General features: G+C 44.2%; 2 protein-coding genes across 6 annotated transcripts in view; one reads left to right on the top strand and one right to left on the bottom strand.

The window, feature by feature from the left end:
- Positions 1 to 262: 262 nt before the first annotated feature.
- Positions 263 to 13,238, bottom strand: NANP (N-acetylneuraminic acid phosphatase). 4 transcript variants are annotated; one of them, XM_088477606.1, is made up of 3 exons: positions 13,078 to 13,238; positions 12,319 to 12,432; positions 263 to 1,580 (listed from the first exon to the last, which is right to left on the bottom strand). In XM_088477606.1, exons 2-3 carry the CDS (start codon positions 12,406 to 12,408, stop codon positions 945 to 947), a joined length of 726 nt encoding a protein of 241 aa, XP_088333732.1. In that variant the 5' UTR covers positions 12,409 to 12,432; positions 13,078 to 13,238; the 3' UTR covers positions 263 to 944. The 4 variants fall into 4 exon arrangements, with proteins under 4 accessions (XP_088333732.1, XP_088333733.1, XP_088333734.1 ...); XM_088477607.1 differs by having other exon boundaries at positions 13,023 to 13,078; XM_088477608.1 differs by lacking the exon at positions 13,078 to 13,238 and adding an exon at positions 13,044 to 13,071.
- A 409-nt stretch (positions 13,239 to 13,647) lies between these two features.
- The window catches only part of POLR1B (RNA polymerase I subunit B), a 34,267-nt gene continuing 26,592 nt past the window's right edge, over positions 13,648 to 21,322 (top strand). Inside the window, exons 1-5 of one of the 2 annotated variants that reach the window (XM_088477374.1) lie at positions 13,648 to 13,974; positions 15,948 to 16,115; positions 16,611 to 16,757; positions 17,603 to 17,735; positions 18,019 to 18,155. In XM_088477374.1, the coding sequence (XP_088333500.1) occupies positions 13,789 to 13,974; positions 15,948 to 16,115; positions 16,611 to 16,757; positions 17,603 to 17,735; positions 18,019 to 18,155 (771 nt within the window). In that variant the 5' untranslated portion in view covers positions 13,648 to 13,788. Of the gene's footprint in view, positions 13,989 to 15,947; positions 16,116 to 16,610; positions 16,758 to 17,602; positions 17,736 to 18,018; positions 18,156 to 21,322 lie in introns of both variants that reach the window. The other variant, XM_088477375.1, reaches the window with a different exon arrangement.

Below are 21,322 nucleotides of genomic sequence, written 5' to 3'. Positions count from 1 at the left end.
CCGAGCATCAACCCAGGTTTACCCGGCAATAACCCAGGTTTTAGCTGCGGTGTAAAAGGGGTATTACTTTGCTAGAGCACTTTTCCAAAGTAACCCCGTTGAGTGTAATTCAAGAAATTAATCAGGATGAGCAATTAATAGATCATTGATACATGATTCTGTGCAATGGGCTTTCAGTTTGATTCATCTCGGGTGATTAATTGTAAAGAGTAGCATAAGTAGCACAACCTTTACCATCCTCTAAATTTAAATTACTCAGCTGAAGGTGTTACATAATTTATTTATTCAATCAACATGAAATCAGAAAAATAAACTATTCAATTCACATTTTAATTTTATATAACGTGAATGTTTTACACATTTAGTTTCATTGTTGTTTCTAAATTGTAAAGATTTGTTATAGCCATAGCATTCCATTACCATGTGAGGCCCAAAATTAACACTAAACAACAGTGCTTCTCAAACTCTCTCTTCAAGGCACATTAACAATCCAGGGTTTAAGGATATCCATCCTTGAGTATAGATGGTTAAATCAAAACGACTGCGATAACTCACCTGTGGTCAAGCATGGATTTACCGAATACCTGGAAAAAGTCTAAACTCAGTATTAAGGAATGCTGTTTAGAAATGTGATTTGAACTACAGATAAAGGGATAGTGAGATTTAGGGGGTGTATGCATGGGCACTTTTATTTTCATCTGTAGCATATTGAGTCTCTAATTACCAGTTACAAATTGGAACTGAACCAGCATGCATACAAGCAGTTATAGTGTCTAGACAAATCATATCTAGAAACTGGTCCATCACCCGTTCACTATGACTATAGAAGTATATAGTGCAATGTTATTGCTAGGGATTAATGATCTGTTGTTTCTGCTTCGTTTTATATGTAATACATGGAGCATGTGTAATGTAGAGTGAGAACTATGTTCATGGTTTCTAATCTATTGTAAATTATTTAGAATATCAGGTAAGTGATTCATCGACTGTATTATATAATGAGGAGCAGGGCTGGGATTACGGTTTACATGTGGATTTTTGTTTAACCATATAGTTGCCTTCAACCCTGCATTCAGTCCACCCTGAATATCCGTGTCCAGATTATCGCCGACCATCACGCAGTCCTCTGGTTTCACTGCCACTAGGTCACAACAGTGGAGGAAGATGGATGGTGCTGGCTTCTCCTCGGCATGTTCTCCTCCCACCACTACTGCATCAAAGAATGGGTCGGCACCACAAGCCTCAATTTTCTCCCTCTGGACCTGCCTGTTTCCATTTGTTAACAGGACTAAGCGGGTTGATTTTCGGAGCTCGCTGAGCAAATCTTTGGTACTTTCAGACAGCGTCATAAGTTGCAAACGCTTTGTTTTCCAAAGTGCGTAACATTCCTTGGCCAAGCAATTGTGATCTCTAGCCCTGATTTCCTGCATGGCTTTCTCAAAGTGCCACACTCGGAGGTCATCAATGGTCAGTTTGGTGGGATCAAGTTCTTCATGAAGTAGATTTGCTTGGAAATTATTACATATATTATGAGCTTCCTCTTCATTGAATTTGCTTATGTTTATGAGTAGTTTCACTACCTGTACAATTACAAGAAATGATCATATTTATACACAGAAATAATTTAGGCCTGTGCACTTAGGGTAAATAAAATAGTGCAATAGTTCCAGAGAAAAATGTCTCTTAGATATATAGAAAGTCATCTCTCTAGAAATGTAATTGTTCACACCAGGGCTGTCCAACCAACAACCTTATAGAACTTTGCTGTGATTTCTAGATACCTGTAAACATTAATACACGCTGTAGTAATCAATTATCAATCAAAGCTGCCATGCAAGAACATCTTTTAAAAATAAAGATCACTCATTAAAAGTGTTATATTTTGAAACAGTCAATTGGGCTATCCTCCTTTATTCTCAAGTCTCTTGTTTTCCCACAAGTGCCTATCATTTACTCAATGTAGACTGGTGCTAAAGGAGCGAAAAGGTCTACATTATAGACAAAACGTACAGTATCAGCTGACTGTCAGCAGCAGAGCAGTGTATGATATCCGGAACTTCTATCACTTTTGTTACAGAGAGAACTATAACAAAATTTTAAAAAATTCTAATCCGGACAGTAGAGGGTGCTGCACCCAACCATGGCGGTGACTACAGGTGCATGCTGCGCATACAAGGAGTCGGAAGCACGAAATTGGGAACCTGCTATCCGTATGGCTCGTTATTGTTGGAAGTAACTTGTAATTATCTGGCTTTCCAGTGATTACTAGACTTATTAATCAATCCTGCTTGTAATGTCTACATCATGCTTACAATCAACTAAACCTGTACACTGTGGGACTCTTACATTACCGTATAGGGCAGGGCCCCTAATAACTCTGAATTCCTGAGTGGTTCTAGGGGCCTATGTATCAAAGCTGGGAGAGATATACAATTGTGAGAGATAAAGTACTAACAAATCAGCTTCCAAATTTACAGGCTGTGTTTAAAAAAATGATAGTTAGGAGCCGATTGGTTGGCAAATGTATTTGTCATAATTTTATCTCTCTCCAAGCTTTGATACATAGGTCCCTTGGGTCTATGGGCCTGATTCAGAGCCGTTCGCTATTTGCGGTCGTTCGTTCAAAAACAAGGGGTGGCTATTCAAATGATCCGTTCGCAAATTGCAGTCTGTTCACACCTCTAAGTCTGAACGAGCGAGCAAAACATACGCTCGTTTATTTGTTAAAAACGCCCCCTGGCCGCTCGCACCCTACGTCATGTCCGCTATTTATTAGATTAATCGAGTACATCGACCAGCGTATGAACTGCTCGCTATTCTTGTGGTTGGTTTTTGCTACCACAATTTTGCGAGCAGTTCTGGCTTAAAAAAAACCCAGTGACGTGGTCAATGACGCTGCTGTTTTAAATATGCACACCCATAAAACGCCCGTTTTGACCTTTAAGCACGCCTGCGTTCTGATTTCCACTCCCCGTTTTCAAGCACCTTCCCCTGTTACCACCCACATACGCCTCTTTCTGTCACTCATATTATCAGGCATTCGCTATTTTGCGAGCACATGAATTTCGGCCGCACTGACTGGTTCGCGCATGCGTATAACGATCCGTACGCATGCGCAGATGTGCGAACATCGCTCGGAACGAGCGTACTGCCGCTAGCGAGTGGCTCTGAATGAGGGCCCATGTACTAAAGCTTGATGAGAGATAAAATTGTGAGAGAAAAAGTATTAACCAATCAGCTCCTGTCATTTTTCAAACACAGCTTGTAAAATGTAAGTTAGAAGCTGATTGGTTAGTGCTTTATATCTCACAATTTTCGCTCTATCCAGTCTTTGATAAATACCCCTCCTGTATGTGTTATTACTCAATTGGCTCCATATTAAAGTAACAAATTCTGAACAAGACAGCTGCTATCACTGTTCTGCAAAAATGATGTATATGTCATATGAATTTTGCTCTATTTTAACATTAATAAGAGGATTTTTGGTACTTACCATTGAATCCTTTTCTCTGAGTCAGGCTCGGGGACACTGGCCCTGATTCAGAGCCGGACGCTCTGACAGAGCGCTCGCTCTGAATCAGGGCCGTCCTTAATTTTAGAGCGGCCTCCTGGCCGCTCGCATAGCTGTGGGTTACCACCCACAGCTATAGTGAGCGGCCAAAAAGATGGTCGCGACGGTCAAGACCATCACGACCATCGGGCTTCCGACGAGACCCTTATGGTAGGGTCTCGTTGCCGCAAGCCCTGGAGTGCTTTCGGCTCTATCAGAGCCGAAGGCACTCCCAATGACATCACTTGTGATGTCAGTGGGGCCGGCCCCAGACGGTAGGCGTTCCCATAGGAACACCTCCGTCTGGGCAGCCACGCCCCCGGCACGCCCACCAAAGGGGGCGTGCTGTCACCATCAATAACTCCCTCCCCCCCCTAACCCCCCCCTGCAACCCCTGACTCCAGTACAACTTCAAAAGTGCCTGGTAAGGAGAAGCAATATTCAGTGACACGGTCATACCGAAAAAATAACGAAACTGATGGTCAATTAGGACCGAAATCATAACATACTCAAAACTACTGAGCGTGAGGGAGGGAACGCAGTGTCCCCCCAGCCTGACTCAGAGAAAAGGATTCAACGGTAAGTAACAAAAATCCTCTTTTCTCTTTCGTCTGGGCTGGGGGACACTGGACCATGGGATGTTCAAAAGCCACCCCCAGGGGAGGGAACGCTCAGATTGCCTGACCGGAGAACTGTCCATCCAAAATGGGCGTCCCAGGCAAAAACATGAAACCTGTAGAACCGCGCAAACGTGTGGACAGAGGACCAGGTAGCTGCGCGACAAACTTGTTCAGCTGAGGCCCCATGACACGCTGCTCAGGAGGCTGCCATAGCCTGAGTGGAATGAGCCGAAACCTTGGCTGGTACCGGTCGCCCCGCATCCAAATAAGCCTTTGAGATCACTGAGCGGAGCCATCTTGCAATTGTCTGCTTCGTTTGTGGGCGTCATAGAGGACCAATACAGAGTCCGTGCGATGTAAGTTCGAAGTCCTGCCTACGTAAATTTGCAGGGCCGGACGACATCCAACAGTGGTGACAGATCGTCCTGGTCCCTTGAAGACTGTGAAGGTGAGAAAACAGGAAAAACTATTTCCTGGTTCACGTGAAAAGATGAAACCACTTTCGGTTGAAAAGAAGGAACAGTTCTGAGAACCGCCCTGTCATCATGGAAAATAAGAAAAGGTGGTTTGCAAAACAAAGCCCGCAATTCAGAGACCCGCCGAGCCGAGGCAATGGCCATAAGAAAAACACTTTCCACCTGACAAACTGAAGGTCCACGGATTCCAATGGCTCAAATGGAGCCTGCTTAAGAGCCAACAGAACCAGGGGCAAATCCCATGGCGCTACTGGCGGCTGAAACGGAGGCTGCACTCACAAGACCCCAGGAAAAAAAAGTCTGCACCTCTGGAAGGAGAGCCAGACGTTGCTGAAAATAAATGGACAGAGCTGAAGCCTGTACCTTAAAAGATTGAAGCCGCAAGCCGGCTTCCAAACCACCCTGAAGGAAAGCCAGCAATCTTGGAAGGCGGAACTGGGCAGTATGCACTCTACGGCGCTCACACCACATAATATAAGTTTTCCAAACCCTATGGTAATTCTGTGCAGAAACCTGCTAACGCGCCCAGTGCATGGTACTGATGACTGAAGGGGAAAACCCCTTAGCCTTTAAAGAGCTCAGTCTCAACAACCAGGCCGTTAAAGCCAGTTCAGGCAGGTCCTTGTGACAGAATGGCCCATGCAGAAGAAGATCTGGTCGCAGCGGAAGATGCCAACCTGGACCTGCGGCTAGTTTGAGAACCGTGGTGAACCACGACCGGCGCGACCAGTTTGGAGCCACTAGGATGACTGACACCTGCTGCTCCCTGACTCGACAGAGCACCCTTGGTAACATGGGAATTGGAGGAAAATGTAGGCCAGACGGAAGTTCCAAGGAACCGTCATGGCATCTACTGCGAATGCCAAAGGATCTCTGGCCCTCGCACAAAATCAAGGGACCTTGCAATTGTGGCGTGACGCCATCAGGTCCACCTCCGGCAGCCCCCACCTCTGGACCAACTGCTGGAAAACCTCCAGGTGGAGAGACCACTCCCCTGGTAGGAAAGTGGTCCTGCTGAGGTAGTCTGCCTCCCAATTCTCTACCCCCGGTATGAAGACCGCTGAATTGCTGGGACAAACGTCTCCGCCCAAGTGAGAATGAGACCTGCCTCTGCCATGGCATGTGTGCTTTTGGTTCCGCCCTGGTGGTTTACATACGCCACCGCCGTGGTGTTGACTGATAGGATCCTCACTGGCCTGCCAGCCAGGAGGTCCTGGGCCCCGCACAGAGCCAGATAAATGGCCCGGAGCTCCAGCACATTTATTGACAACCCTATCTCTGATGCCGACCAGGTCCCCTGGAGACAGAGGCTCTCCGTCACCGCTCCCCAACTGCTGAGACTTGCGTCTGTGGTGACAATAATCTAGTTGGGAGTAACCAGGGACCGACCCTGGAGGTGACTGGTAGTCAAACACCAGTGAAGTGACTGACGAGTGCTGTCTGACAGTACCAGCAATTGAGAGGAGAGGTCATCCGAGCGGCCCTTCCAATTCCGGAGAATCTCCCACTGGAGAATCCGTGAATGGAAGCGGCCATACTGGATTGTCTCGACGGTAGAGACCATCGTACCTAGTAACTTCATGCCCAGCCAGACGGATGGGCGAGGGGCAGACAGCACCTTACTAAGTCCTGAAGAGCCCGGGTTTTGGGCTCGAGCAAGAAAACGCTTTGCAGTGCCGTATCGAAGATCACCCCCAGAAACATCAGACATTGGCATGGCGTGAGGTGACTCTTCTTGAGATTCAGTATCCACCCGTGATACTGTAACACCTGAATCGTGTGATCCAGGTGGAGCTTAAGTTGGGCAACCAAATCCGCCTTCACTAGCAAATCGTCTAAGTAGGGTATGATTGTTATCCCCTCGGAATGCAGACCTGCCACCGCTGCCATGATCTTCGTGAAGACCCGTGGAACTGTTGCCAGTGCGAAAGGCAGAGCCTGGAACTGGTAATGAACTGTCCCAGCTGTGAACCTGAGTAGAGAATGATGCCCTGCCCAAATCGGTATGTGGAGATATGCGTCTCTGACGTCGAGAGACGCCAAAAACTCGTTTGCCGACATACCCTGAATCACTGACCGGAGCGATTCCATGCAGAACCAATCCACCCATAGGCTGGCATTCAAGGCTCGCAGGTTTAAAACCGGCCGATAAGCGCCGTTGGGATTTCGGACCAGGAACAGGTTGGCGTAAAAACCCTGTTCTTGTTGAGACTGTGGAACTGGAGCTATAACCCCCTCGGAACAGAGGGAACCGATAGCCTGGTTTAAGGCCAGTCTCTTGTCTGATCCTTTGGCAATGCCGTGGCGAAGAAACGCTGTGGCGGTGACCCCCTTATGTCGATCACATAACCTCGGGAGACGACGCCCCTTACCCAGGCATGCTATCCCAAAGCTACCCACTGATCTCGAAAAAGGAGATGATCCCCACCTTCCCCGAGACCGGAAGGGCCGAGATCCTGTGAGGTACTCGGCTTCTCCTACTGGGGAAAGAGCGTCCTCGGACCGTTTGCCCTTTAACCGGACCCCCCTCGAAAGGAAGACCCGGAACCGTGAGCCCTTTTGGTTCTGTGGCACCACAGGCAGGAAGGTACTCTTTCAACCTGTTGCCTGGGATATGATAGAATCAAGCTTGGGGCCGAACAGAATGCCCCCACCAAAAGGGAGAGACTCTAAAGCACGTTTAGATTCCGCGTCCGCCTCCTAGGCGCTGAACCAGAGTGCTCTGCGTGCCACGACTGCCGTAGCTGATACTCTAGAGGAAATTTGTGCTCCATCTTTTGCGGCCTCACACACAAAGTCTGCCGCCGCACTAATCTGTTACGCCAGTTCCAGCAACTCCTCTCTGGATGAGTCACCGGAAAGGCCTGCCACTACTTAGCGACCTGCTCCTGTGGAAAAGGCTAAAGGGCTGCAAACTTACGAGGAGTAGCATATTTTTTGTCCGGGGTCTTCCAGGCTTCTTCAACCAGATCCGAAAGATCCTTAGAAGCCGGAAAACAAATGACCCTCTTACGCCTCCACTTGAACGGCCTCTCCGCCGCTGCTGAGGAGTCAAGGTCCAGGCAGTCAAAAAGACTGTCGTACTGCCATAATCAGGTCCTCCATGCCCTGACTTGACGTGGACTCTGAACCTTCCTCTTCGGGTAAAACCTCCTCTAATAGGAGTTCCCCCTCCTCCTCCTCGGGATCTTCCTTTAACAGGCCCCTTGATGGAAGAGGACGCTTATGCGCCGTGCGCAATCTAGGATCCTCAAAGAAGCGTTCCATAAAGGAAACCTTCTCGAACCCTGCCACTGAGCGCTCCATGGTACGGACCCACGGAGGATCAGGGCCCTGGATACCGACCCCCGCTGCTGCGGGTGGTGACGGCAAAGTAGGGGCTGGCGAGGGGGAGTTATAGATCTCAGTCATTAGTGCCAACTCCACACCTTCCCACCTACAACCCCATGGTCCAGTGTCCCCCAGCCCAGACGAAAGAGAAATTATTAATTTTATTGTACTTATTTATGTTTTTTATATTTGTGAATTATTAAATTGATCAAATATGATTTAAAGCGTCATCGGTTCTTTAGTATTAGAGAGAATATAAGAACGCTATATGTGGCTAAGCAGTTACTATGAATCATACCAGCATGATTGTGGAAAAATATATTTTTACTCAAATAGAACACAAAAAAATATTAAAAAGCACCTACGGTTATAAATGTTAAAAGCAACTTTCCAATACAGATACTTGATCACCGTAGTAACAAATCACAGCAAAATGTGAATATTTATAAACTGTAGAAATATACAATGTTGCATTCCCTTGTTTTCAAATTTCATGTATCTTTTGTCCTCAGATAATACACTGTAGGTCAATCACAATAGATCTCATGCGGCTGTCTTTAATGCAGCCTTGGTTATACAGGTCAATATAAGCCATGTGATGAAAGTTCTAAATGTTTTCCAGTAGAACATACAAATTGTATATAAATGGGCCATAAATAAAACTTTTATAGCTCTATTGTACAGGTTTATTGCAGGTCACAGAATATGGATTTTAATAGAACAGTTCTGCTGAAAAACATTTAGAGTTTTCATCACATGGTTTATATTGACCTGTGTAACCAAGGCTGCATAAAGGCCAGCCACATGAGATCTATTGTGATCAAATTATGTGTATAATCGAAGGACAAAAGATACATGAAATTTGAATACAAAAGAATACGACATTGTATATTTCCAGTTTATTATGAATAGGCTTGTCATAACATCCCTTTAATTAGGGACACATGTAAATTACACATCAAGTCTCACTTTCACCTGGTTTTAATCAGCCACAGAACCTGGGTAATTCACTTATGTCCCGAATTAAAGGGATATGGCAAGCCTAATATTGAATATTCACAATTGGCAATGTTATTACAGCTATCAGGTTTCTGTATTGGAAAGTTGCTATTAAAATTAATGTCCATGTTATAATTCTGAGCAATAGAGTGGGGACTTGCAGTGAAGTGGGGTCCCGTGACGATGGGCTGCAAGCTTAAATGCATTGATCAATTCATGAACCAAAACCCCACTGTTTATTATTATTATTGTTAGTTATTATGGTGAGTGCAGAGCCCCTGCAATTTCTATATATATATATATATATATATATATATATATATATATATATATAATATATTTAGTACCAGTCAAAAGTTTGGACACGCCTTCTCATTCAATGGTTTTTGTTTATTTAAATTGTTTTCATCATAGTAGATTATTACTGAAGACATCAAAACTATGACAGTACACATATGGAATTATGTTGTAAACAAAAAAGTGTTAAACATCAAAATATGTTTTATATTTTAGATTCCTCAAAGTAGCCCCCTTTTGCTTGGATGACAGCTTTGCACACTCTTGGCATTCTCTCAATCAGCTTCACAAGGTAGTCTCCTGGAATGCTTTTGAATTAACAGGTGTGCCTTGTCAAGAGTCAATCTGTAGAATTACTTGCCTTCTTAATGTGTTTGAGACCATCAGTTGAGTTGTGCAGAGGTAGGGTTAGTACACAGTGGACACCACTATTTGACTACTGTTGTAATCCATATTACGGCACCATCCACTCCACTCAGTAAAGAGAAACGAGAGTCCATCATTACTTTAAGACATGAAGGTCAGGCGATTCGAAAAATGTCAAGAACTTTGAATGTATCCTCAAGTGCAGTTGCAAAAACCATCAATCGCTATGATGAAACTGGCTCTCATGAGGACCACCCCAGGAAAGGAAGACCAAGATTTACCTCTGCTGCAGAGGAAAAGTTCATTAGAGTTACCAGCCTCAGAAACCACTACTTAACAGCACCTCCGATTAGAGACCACATAAAGTCTTCACAGAGTTCAAGTAGCAGACAAATCTCAACATCAACTGTTCAGAGAAGACTGCGTGAATCAGGCCTTCATGGTCGTATTCAGCCACTACTGAGGAATTTCTGGTTCCAACCACCGTGTCTTTGTGAGGCGCAGAGAAAGTGAGCAGATGGTTTCTGCATGTGTGGCTCCCAATGTGAAGCATGGACGAGGAGGTGTGATGGTGTGGGGGTGCTTTGCTGGTGACACTGTTGGTGACTTATTCAAAATTCAAGGCACGCTTAACCAGCATGGCTACCACAGCATTCTGCAGCGCCATGCCATCCCATCCCATCTGGTTTGCGCTTACTGGGACCATCATTTGTTTTTCAACAAGACAATGATCCCAAACACACCTCCAGGCTATGTAAGGGCTACTTGACCAAGAAGGAAAGTGATGGAGTGCTGCGTCAGATGACCTGGTCTCCACAATCACCCGACCTAAACCCAACTGAGCTGGTTTGGGATGAGTTGGACCACACAGTGAAGGAAAAGCAGCCAACAAGTGCTCAGCACCTCTGGGAACTCCTTCAAGACTGTTGGAAAAATATTCCAGGAGACTACCTCATAAAGCTGATTGAGAGAATGCCAAGAGTGTGCAAAGCTGTCATCCAAGCAAAAGGAGGCTACTTTGAGGAATCTAAAATATAAAACATATTTTAATTTGTTTAACACTTTTTTCTTTACAACATAATTCCATATGTGTACTTTCATAGTTTTGATGTCTTCAGTATTAATCTATGTTGAAAATAATTTAAATAAACAAAAACCATTGAATGAGAAGGTGTGTCCAAACTTTTGACTGGTACTGTATATATATGCAGAAATAGCAGCAAAACTCACGGGTCTTGCACTGAGGTCTATTTTGACTGAAACTTTGAACGAACTTACCCAGTGTTGGTGTTATTCAACAGTGCAAGACTCGTGAGTGCCGCTGCTATTTCTGCGTACATGTTGGGTATTGTTATACTTTAGAGGGCAGGTTGTTTATAATATTGTGGAGTACTGGCTCTTTCTGTATGTATATATATCTATATATATATATATATATATATATATAAACAATGGTAGATGACCATCCGGCACTAAACCTGGGTGCCCTCCCAGGAATCATTCAGACTCCAATAGTACAATACTTCCAACATAGGGCGGCACTCCCTGAATTTGAAAAAAGTTCAGACAGACACCAACTTTTTTAAAATCCGGGGAGTACCGCCGTATGTTGGAAGTAATAAAATATAAATATTTATTCTTCTGTTCTTCAGCAATTAATACTTTGCCCAGCAAACATAGGGCCTAATTCAGACCCGGTCGCAAGCGCTGAGCGCTCGCAACTGGGTCGATGGTGGCCCACAGCGCATGTGCACGACGGACCCGGCTAGTGACAGGCACTACGGGTCTCGCACCAAAGGGGGCGAGCTGTCGATGTTGAGTGACAGCTCGCCCCGTTTGGTGGGTGGGCCGGGGGGGTGGCTGCCCAAACGGAGGAGTTCCCATGAGAACGCCTGCCGTTTTGGGGCGGCCCCACTGACATCACAAGTGATATCAGCAGAGAGCTTTCTGTTAGAGCCGAAAGCTCTCTGGGGCTTGCGGCCACGAGACCCTACCACAAGGGTCTCGTCGCAAGCCCGATGGTCTTGACTATCGCGACCATCATCATGGCTGCCTGCTATAGCTGTGGGTGGTTACCCACAGCTATGCGAGCGGCCAAGAGGCCGCTCCAAAAAAAAAAAAAGAAGCCCGGCCCTGATTCAGAGCGAGCGCTCTTTCAGAGCGAGTGGCTCTGAATCAGGCCCATAGCTCCGTATTTGTCTGTTTTCTTGTTGAGGGGTTGGCATCTTTCCCCTTTTTTAGAGCCTCAGCTATTGGGCGTAATTTTTTATAGACCTTCCTTTATCAAACATTTGGCCCCTTTGTCTCTGCCATGGCCATCCATTCGCAATCAAACCATTACTTGTGCTTTCCAACAGGTTCCCAGTAATAAGGAATACAAAATCCAACTGTACTGAGCAAACAGCAGGGGTCCAAATAGTTAGACTCCTGCCAATGTCCTAAAGTTTGGAAAAAAGGATTAGAAACCCAGTAACTATCTAATATGTATAAACTCTATAACTGAAAATACAATTTACTAAATTCAGTGTCTGGAGCATATGCAATTGATTGAAAAAGGGAAAGATTTTTATACACAATCAATTGCAAATTGCATGATTGCTGCAATCAATCTCTGATGTATGGGGGCCTTAAGATCATATATTACTTTAAGGAAAAAGACAGCAATACAAACATTAGTTACCTCCTCTATAGCTTTCTTGCTGGCTTCAGATGTGTCAATCAATGTGTTATCCAAGTCAAAAAATACAGCCTTAATGCCATTCATCACCATTTCCGAAACGTAGGCGAGCAGGATCTGCAAGTATGTGAAATGTTTTAAATGTACTTAAACTGTAATAATTCACATGAATAAGGTTTGGGGGGGGGGTTTAGGTTATTTAGCACTGGCTGGACCCCGTATCCCTGACCACTTTTCTTTCCTGTTCATTGTTATACGACATCCCGTTATCATTAGCTATGCTCATAACCAACAAAAACATTTGCTCACTATACAGACTCAGCAGTAGAGGCCTTGCAACTATAAGTACCAAACTTTTACTGCCAAACACAGTAATTGTACAATATAACAGGTGCTGCTAATAGCAGATAATTATATTATAATTATAACAGTAACAAACTGCTGTTTGCATATATATATATGTATAAAAAAGGTAAAAAAAAAATGCACACATTAATTTGTAAGAAAGGCATCCCCAGATTTCTATGATAACAGGTTTCAGTAACACGTGTGCCTTATTGTCTATAAAAAATGAATTAAACACAGGTTGGATTTTTTTTCCCTTCCCACAAGAATGTGCATGTTAATAGGCATTTAAGCACATTATTTACTGTACATTACAAGAAGAATTTGTCAAAACATGCCATAATCTATTCTATGGTCATTACATAATGACGCTACACAGACACCTCAGCAATGCTCTCTGTCCCAGCACTACTCTACCTGTTCACCACGATAACATAGTACATAGTATGCCACAAGTCACCGCCAGCTCAGCTGTCAGGAAGCCGATGTGTACACAACATAAGAGCAGCTTTCCTGTCCCCATTGCAGGATAAAGAATGTTGCATGGTTCTATATTATTTTGGGTCTCCTAGAAAATGTCCGACGCATCCTTGCCTACACGGCACATATAGTATTTGTTCAGGTGACTCCAGTCATCACTTTTTTAGCTCGAACTAGTCTTGGTCATCAGAAAAATGGACGCACGCTAAACTGCAGAAACTGAAGACTTTAGATGGTGTTACAGTGTGTCTGACAGCTATCTGTACACAACATATGAGCAGAATGTTATGTCGTCATGTCTCCATTGTAGGAAGAAGAGTATTGCTTGTTTCTCAATTATTGTGGGTCTCCTAAAAAATGGCCGCCCCCTAGCCCACACGGTACATTTGTTCAGGTGACTTTGTTAGCAGCTTGACAGCTCGAAATGGTTTCTTCAGAAAAATGGCCGCACGCTAAACTGCAGACACTTAAGGAAAACTTCAGACGTGGTGTACAGTGGCTGACAAGCAGGCCCTACGGCTACAGTGATGGCGGAAACACATGGAACTACACGGCATGGATGAGCTGCCCACCCCCTGCTTGTACATGTGCTGCCTGTGTTACGGCCATTGTGTGTAGGACAGGACGGTCTGTGCGGTTTCCCAGCACATGTGCACCATGGACACGGCAGAGAAGTGGCACGGATTACCCAGGCAGCCCAGCCTGAAGAAACTAACTGATCCTAAGTATGGGAAGCCAGGGGTGCAGCAGCGCCCTTCCCTGCAGGACCTCACAAGAGCACACGTCGAGTCCTTCAACCAGGCCATGACAGAGGGGCTGTACCTGGCAGTGCAGGTGAGGATTGGGAGGTAAAATGTATTTAATAAACATACTTTTAAAAAAGCGAAGCTATATAATCTGTCGATTGCCAATTGTTTGAGAACTACAAATCCCAGCAGTTCCTGTCAGGCTACTAACAGGGTAGAAACAACTTGTAATAGAGAGTCATAATTAATTCCAATACCATGGACACAGGATAATTTATCTTCCACTCTGTCCAGGATATTAGTTTAGGACTCTAAACTTTGATTATAGGTGTCAACCCCTAATGAAGTTACGTTCATGTGTCAGAGCTTTGTAGTCCACAACAGCTGGGGAGAAACATTGCTTATACCTACAGTACTCTGTATATGGGGCAACACACATCTAATGCTGGCCATACTTGCTACAATTATGGTGGCGATCCACCCAATTTCCATGGATTGCCCCAATAATTGTAGCGTGTGCGGGCGACCAAGGGTTAAATATCGCTTGGTCGGGCATGCCGGATTGTCCAGCATGCCCGTCCGATGCAATATTTATGAGTACAATGTCGGCTGCATTGGGCAGTGTATGCCCAGCAGCGGCCGACAGACAGACATTTCCTGTGTTCCTTCCAATGGAAGGAACAGGGAAATGTCTCCTCCCCTGGGGGCGGTGCGCAGATGTTGGCCTAATACACTGTGAGATATCTCACAGTGTATGCCGCGGACATATGCGGCTGCCAGATAAAATCTCTGTCGGTCTGACAGGCATTTTATCTGGCCGTGTATGCCCAGCTTAAGTATTGTGTGATCACTTCCCACAGCATATATTTCCTCCCTATCTTCACCTTCGGTGTCACGCCTGTCTGTCTGCCCCTCCTCTTTAGAATGTAAGCTCTCTCGAGCAGGGACCTCTTCCCTCATGTGCTTCTCTTTACATTTTCTTCTACTCTCTACTCCCCATAAGGGCACCTAACACATGACTGCCAACTCCCGGCAGCTTATTGTGAGTGCTGTAATCGCTATTGCAGCAATGTATATGTTGTGTCCTTGTCCTGCACTGTAATGTACTGTAAGTTACTTGTTTCTTGTTCATTTACTAGTTTTATGTACTATGTAAGGCGCTGCGGAACACTTGTGGCGCCATATAAATAATAATAATATAATACATAATTGCACATTTAAAAAGGGGAAAGAAAAAAAAAATCCTGGAACCAATATCCTACATTTGATATATTAGGGGAAATTTACTAAGCATCTGGTTTTAACCGCTATTGTGCAAAAGAAAAATGGGTCCTGTTCCTCTTTTGGAGATTGGGGCTGAAAAGTATTATTGGGCCCCTAACCTTTAGATGACGGGTTCAATGCGGATTAGCACCGGACCATCTTGGTATTCTTAGGCCAGTGGATGCCAGGGTAATTAGTAGTGCCCCCATTAAAATAAAAATATTAAGCAGTGCCCTCTCAAAACATATGTGAATTTAAAAAATAAGCAGAGCCCTATCACAGCAGGTAAGCAGCAGCCCATCATGCACCCTCCCATCCCTCTCTACTACTGTTTTGCTGGCACAGGGTAGGAGAGGGGGATGCTTTCCTCCAGTGCAGGGTGGGTAGAGTTGGAGAGGAGTGGCTGGCATCCTCTTTCCGGCAGGGTGGCCCCATGCAGAGAGTCGCACTGTGGCGTGGGGAATAAGTCGTGCTGCGCTGACATTTCAATATGAAACATCAGTGCAGCGCAACTTTCAGCTGGGTCACAGTGCCGGACGGTAAGAAAATTTTTGCTGGGAGGACTACCCTAGAAATATAGCTTGGGTAGAACATATCTGTTAGTCTTGGCAGGTTATTTTCAGGCTCCATATTCTAAATGCTAGAAGTGCATCTAACATATGATAAAGCTGCTGGTGCTTCTACTTACCCATAGTAATAGTGTGTCGTTGTCCTTTCCTTATATAGGATTGCAAAGCTGTTTGTTGCACTTTTAGTAATTGATGGGTACTTTTTAATGAACCAGAGTTTTCTCTTTAGGCCATGAGACCAATGGAGTTTACATTTAAAAGTGACCGGCTCTCCTTTGCCATTGTGGCTGCAGCTATCAGTTCTCCTATGGTACCGAAGGGAAGCATCTGCAAAGAGCCCAAAATTTACCCAGCAGAGTGCAGAGGGCGAAGGTGTACCTACCGTGGAAAGTTGACTGTGAGTGTACTTCAATGTGGCTGGACACATTGGCATGCATTATTCATCGGTTCTCTTACACCCCCAAAATGAATGGACAAATATATTAGTCTGACGGAGTGCAAGCTTCTCATTCCATCGTGGTTCTTCATTTAAATATAAAAGCTCTATAATAAGAATACAGAGATGTTATTTTCACCATTTGTTTGACTGTTTGTTTAAATTATTCTTATTTGTCCTTTTGCACTTAATTTACTGTTTAGTTTCTCCTCTCCCAGTACAACTTTAGTTACCATCAGTTGGTTTTGCAGAACCACCCGATGTAGTTATTTTTGACTATTTCATCTGTATGTCGAGTGGTATTCAACCTCCCATGTATGAGCTGCAATTCCACATCAGTCACAGGATAAAACCCAGCTGTCATGTAACTGTCTGATTACATTATTAGCCAGAGATATACACCTATGTGACGTGTGCATCCATTGTATCTAACATGCAGTGTTATGTGTACCATAGGTGGATGTAAGCTGGTCTGTCAATGGTGAGCAGAAAGGGGTCATCAAACACGCCCTTGGATATATTCCAATCATGGTAAAATCCAAGCTTTGCAACTTGTATGGTCTTTCACCAAAGCTGCTTATTCAGCATCACGAAGAGGAACAGGTGAGACACTCATTAGGTATCAGATTATAGCAGTATGAAGAACTGAAGGTGAAGGAAGTGTCTAATGATTACAGCGCATGTTATGCTTGCAGTACCTTACTGACGCTCCACAACCACTTAATAACAGATTTCACTAAGGTGACCCTTCCCCTAGCTGGCTGGGGCCTTCCCATTCTTCTTACAGCTATTTGAGGCAGGGGGAGGTTGAGAGTCGGAGGAACAAGCACTCAGTTCATAGGATGTCCATCTCACAATCCTCAAAACTGCTATGGCTGTTTGCCATGTGGCTGCCATTTCTGGTTGGTCCTTCCACTCAAACCTTACATTTTAAGGACCTTAGTGTGCCGTGCTTGCTGGAGATACCGTTTTTAAAGCATTTAGGTCATAAGAGGGTGATAAAGCCACTGGAAACATTTTGGTTCTTCTATATTGTTTAGGTAGAGGTGGATATTTCAACACTGCCCTCAACTGTAATCCAACAGACCAGGATTTAAGGATTTCCTTCTGAGGAATGCAGGACTATTACTGTCCCAGTCAAATTGATTAATACACTTATACATGAATAAGGAATTTAAAATATGACCTAACAACTAGCGAAATGGTAGTAAAATCAACCCCCCACCGCCAAGTCTTTACCTGGTGTAGTACCTTCAGGGAAGTAACGGAAGCCATGTAATTGTAACACTACAATATCCAGCAATAAGAGTACCAGAATTGGAATGGGGAGCAATACTTTAGAATGCTAAATCAACATATTCCCATATGAAAACGTTTGATTAGTGTATGTATATAATGGAAAATGGTATATAATCTAAAACCCTGCATTTATCATTTCTGCCCTTAAGGAAATGGGTGGTTATTTCATAATAAATGGAATAGAGAAAGTCATCAGAATGCTAATTATGCCAAGGAGGAATTTTCCTATTGCCATGATTCGCCCCAAATGGAAAAGTCGAGGTCCTGGCTATACTGAATACGGTAATTAACTTTTATTTCTGTTTTTATTCTATGTTGCAATTTTATTACTTTTAATATCATAAAGAGAGATGGATAATATAGACTTAGAGGCATTTTCTTCATTCAGCCATGTATGTAGACCCCAGCAGCCTCATAGGACGTCCAGCTCGTACTCCACAGACTGCTATGCTGGGTCCACCTGCCGTGGGCTTAGAGAACCAGCTCAATGTTATATTATCCTCTTCCCACAAAATGTGGACCCAGGAATTAACTTATTGATGCTGATGGTTCTTGGTTTTTCCAGGTATCGCAGTGCGCTGTGTAAGAGATGAACACACAGCCATAAACATGAATCTACATTATCTAGAAAATGGCTCTGTAATGGTTAACTTCATCTATCAGAAAGAGCTCTTCTTCATCCCTCTGGGCTTTGCGCTGAAGGTCAGTCTGGATGATAACACATGAAATGAACAATCTTCTTTTTGATTCAGTTAGATATTGCACTACGCTACCATTGACGGGGTCACTATTGGTCCTAACCATTCTGCTTCCTAAACCCAATGTACACCTTAAGCTGCATACACGCACTACGATGTTAGTAACCAACGATTTTAGTGAACGATTTTCGTTAATTTTTCCCCTTGAAAAAGTGACCGAAAATCGTTTACTAAAAATCGTTGGTTACTAAAATAATGAAAGATTTTCCTGAACAATGAACGATTTTTTAATCATGCATACAGTTAGTGGAAATCATTCATCGTTTATTCTGCACAACATGAACGATTTTCTGAACTACAAACGTGAACGCGCATGAACGATTATTGTTCATCATTCACCTTTAAAAAGATGAACAATTTTATAAACGATTTAACGATAACGACGTCGTTATAGTTAAATCGTTCAAAAAATCGTTGTGTGTACGCACCTTTTAGTATTTATTTTATTAACATTTATTTAGCACCAGCATATTCTGTTGTGCTTTACAGTGGGGAACAGACACAGTAATAAAATGAGACTGGGTATGCGCAACAGATAGACACAGAGGTAAGAAGACCCTGATTGCATGCTTGCAGTCTATAGGATAACCGGCGTTTAATAATATGCTACATATTGCATATTGGTTGCCCTCAGTAGGATATGGGGGTACAAATGCCTGGACTGAGTAGAATATCCTTTTCCCTCTGTGCATGTCCCACCTGCAGGACACGAGAAGTGATGCTGAGAGAGAGAAGATAAAAGTAAGAGACTCCTGGCTGCTGAAGCAGGAGGTGTTGGGGGCCACCCGGTTATCCCATGGGCACAGGTTGAGGAAGAGCGATGGAAAGAGAAAGAGGCCCCTAATCCATGTTACCTTGTACACTAGAAGGAACATTACATTGGCAAACTCCTCACTGGGGCTGATCTGCTTGTGTAGGGTGAACCCTAATTTACTGATTCATGTATTGGAAAATATTATTTTTACTCCATATTATGGGGGGCAAGATTAATTGGTTCATTGTTATTTAGATATTTCTGTTTAGATAAGTGTTTTAATATTCAATATAGTGGTAATAACGCCATGGTCTCCTCTGTTTTATGCATAAGTCTCATTAACACAAGTCAAATGCTATCATGTTATGACCAGTACTACTAACTTCTGCCTTATTTTTACATCTCTCAGTACTTCAATTAGCTGCGAGTCTGCTTGCCCCGCAAGTAAGTGTGCTCATATATGACACTTAAGGGGCCTATCCATTAGCAGATAAATTGAACGACTGAATGATATATCGTTCAGTCGTTCAATTTATCGGCTAATGGACAGGCCCTGAACGATGACAGATGCTCACTCCCGCGGCCGATACATTTTATCTTTAGTCTCTCCAACATGTTGGTCAATTATCGCATATCGCTGCCAGATATTAGAAATATCTGGCAGTTTATATGCGGTAAACAACGAACGATATTAACAGCAGCTACAAAGCACTGGAGAGAAAAAAATCCACTCCCTGAATGATGTCATGCGATATATCGTTCATCGTTCGTCTTTTGCAAAAATCTGTCATGTACATGCCAGATATCTTTCAGCACAGCCACCAGAATTTTCAATAGATATATCTTTTGTCTTTCATCGTTCTGAAAAACATCTGCTAATGGATAGGCCCCTTTACTGTAGCCCAGAACTAGCAGATTTGTGTTTGCAGCATGACAAAAGTCTGGGAGTCCGGGGCGAATTGATGTGCCATCGCTGCCATTTCACCATCATTGCAGCAGGACATCACTCTGGCTCATGGCTAATTGACTGGACCCCTTAGGAGGAATTCAGTTAGCCGTGATTAGCTGCTTTTCCGTGAAAACTGGCTTATCGCGCAAATTTATACTTATCGCGCATTCCTATTAGCCCCTTATTTTCGCGAGTGCAAATTCTCCATAACGTTTGCCGTAAAAGTTTTCACCACCTCCTTAGTAGGTGAAAAGTTTTGCAAAACTCCTATTTTTAGTTAAATATGTCGGGACTTGGTGCAGAACCACTGGGACACCCTCTAGGCCAGCAATTTTAATAGAAAATAATTAGGTCACTTTGGCCAATAATTATGTAATTTTTGGGGTAAAAAAGTACAAAATGCAGAAAAAAGGGTTAATTGACGTGCAACAAGTATTTGGTGGTGGTGTAAAATAAGATTAAGATTGCAGGTGGGTGACTTCCGGTGGGCGGACCAAACGACCTGGCCGCACTTTTAATGGGCTCCCAAGCCGGCTCCATATAGCCGAGACATAGCGCCGCCGGAGAGACTCACTGCCTCACCTAAAGCCACCCTGAGGTCTCTAGGATAACGCGGGTAAGAGCGGCGCATGCCCTGGCCCCCCGCACTGCCCCACAACACCGGAGTACAGCCGCATTGGAAAAGCGGCACTGCCCGCGGCCGCCATCTTGGATCGCGGCCGGGCATAATTTCTCCCCCTCTTCACCTTCAGCAACAGCCACCGGGGCTACCATTAGAACCATAGGAACAAGCGGGACGCCTGGACACCGTTTCAGGGACGTTCCTCAGTTATAAGCTCCCCGCTGGCCACACATCACCCGCGGCCGCCATTTTTTGAGACCTGATTAAGTTGCTGCAGCCAGCGCTTACCTCCTTTCACAATCCTCTCTATTTGCTGCTCATACCAGGGAGCAGGGTGGTGTTGCTGGGTCCTCATACTGTGATCTTGTCTTGTCTGGTCCAAAGATAGTGCTCACAAGCCATACTATAGGTTCTAATTTACAGACCCAGTGTCATATATATCCTGAACACCTGGGGCTCCCCCTAGTGGCTCCTGATTAAATCGCACGTCACATCCCTATACCATGGAGAAGTTTGTGGCCAGACCACAGCGTGCACCTAAAGGTCAAACTACTAAAGGGAAAGACAAAAATGTAGCTCCATCATCATCTCCTGACTCTCCTACTTCACCTCCAGCTGACAATATCCTGGACGGAGCCTCTAACTCGACTCAATTTAGTACCGCCTCAATAGCTAAAGCCCAAGAAATATCCAAGCTTCTTTCTCCCTTGCTTGACAAAAAACTGGCCGGCCTCAAAGAAGCTATAGAATCAGCAGTTTCGCAACTTAAGGAACATGGTCGACGCT

This window comes from Taudactylus pleione, unplaced genomic scaffold (genome assembly GCF_031769625.1).
Source record: "Taudactylus pleione unplaced genomic scaffold, aTauple2 ptg000201l, whole genome shotgun sequence".
In the NCBI taxonomy this organism is placed as follows: domain Eukaryota; kingdom Metazoa; phylum Chordata; class Amphibia; order Anura; family Myobatrachidae; genus Taudactylus; species Taudactylus pleione.
The sequence above is the reverse complement of the archived record's forward strand: the minus strand, read 5'-3'. Positions and strand labels throughout refer to the sequence as shown.

Bases quoted from the DNA above. Each gene is read 5' to 3' on its own strand.
- NANP (XM_088477605.1), bottom strand. The intron at 1,581-12,318 runs GTAACTAATGTT...GTAATTGTACAG, and splicing joins GCAAGAAAGCTATAGAGGAG to GTAGTGAAACTACTCATAAA.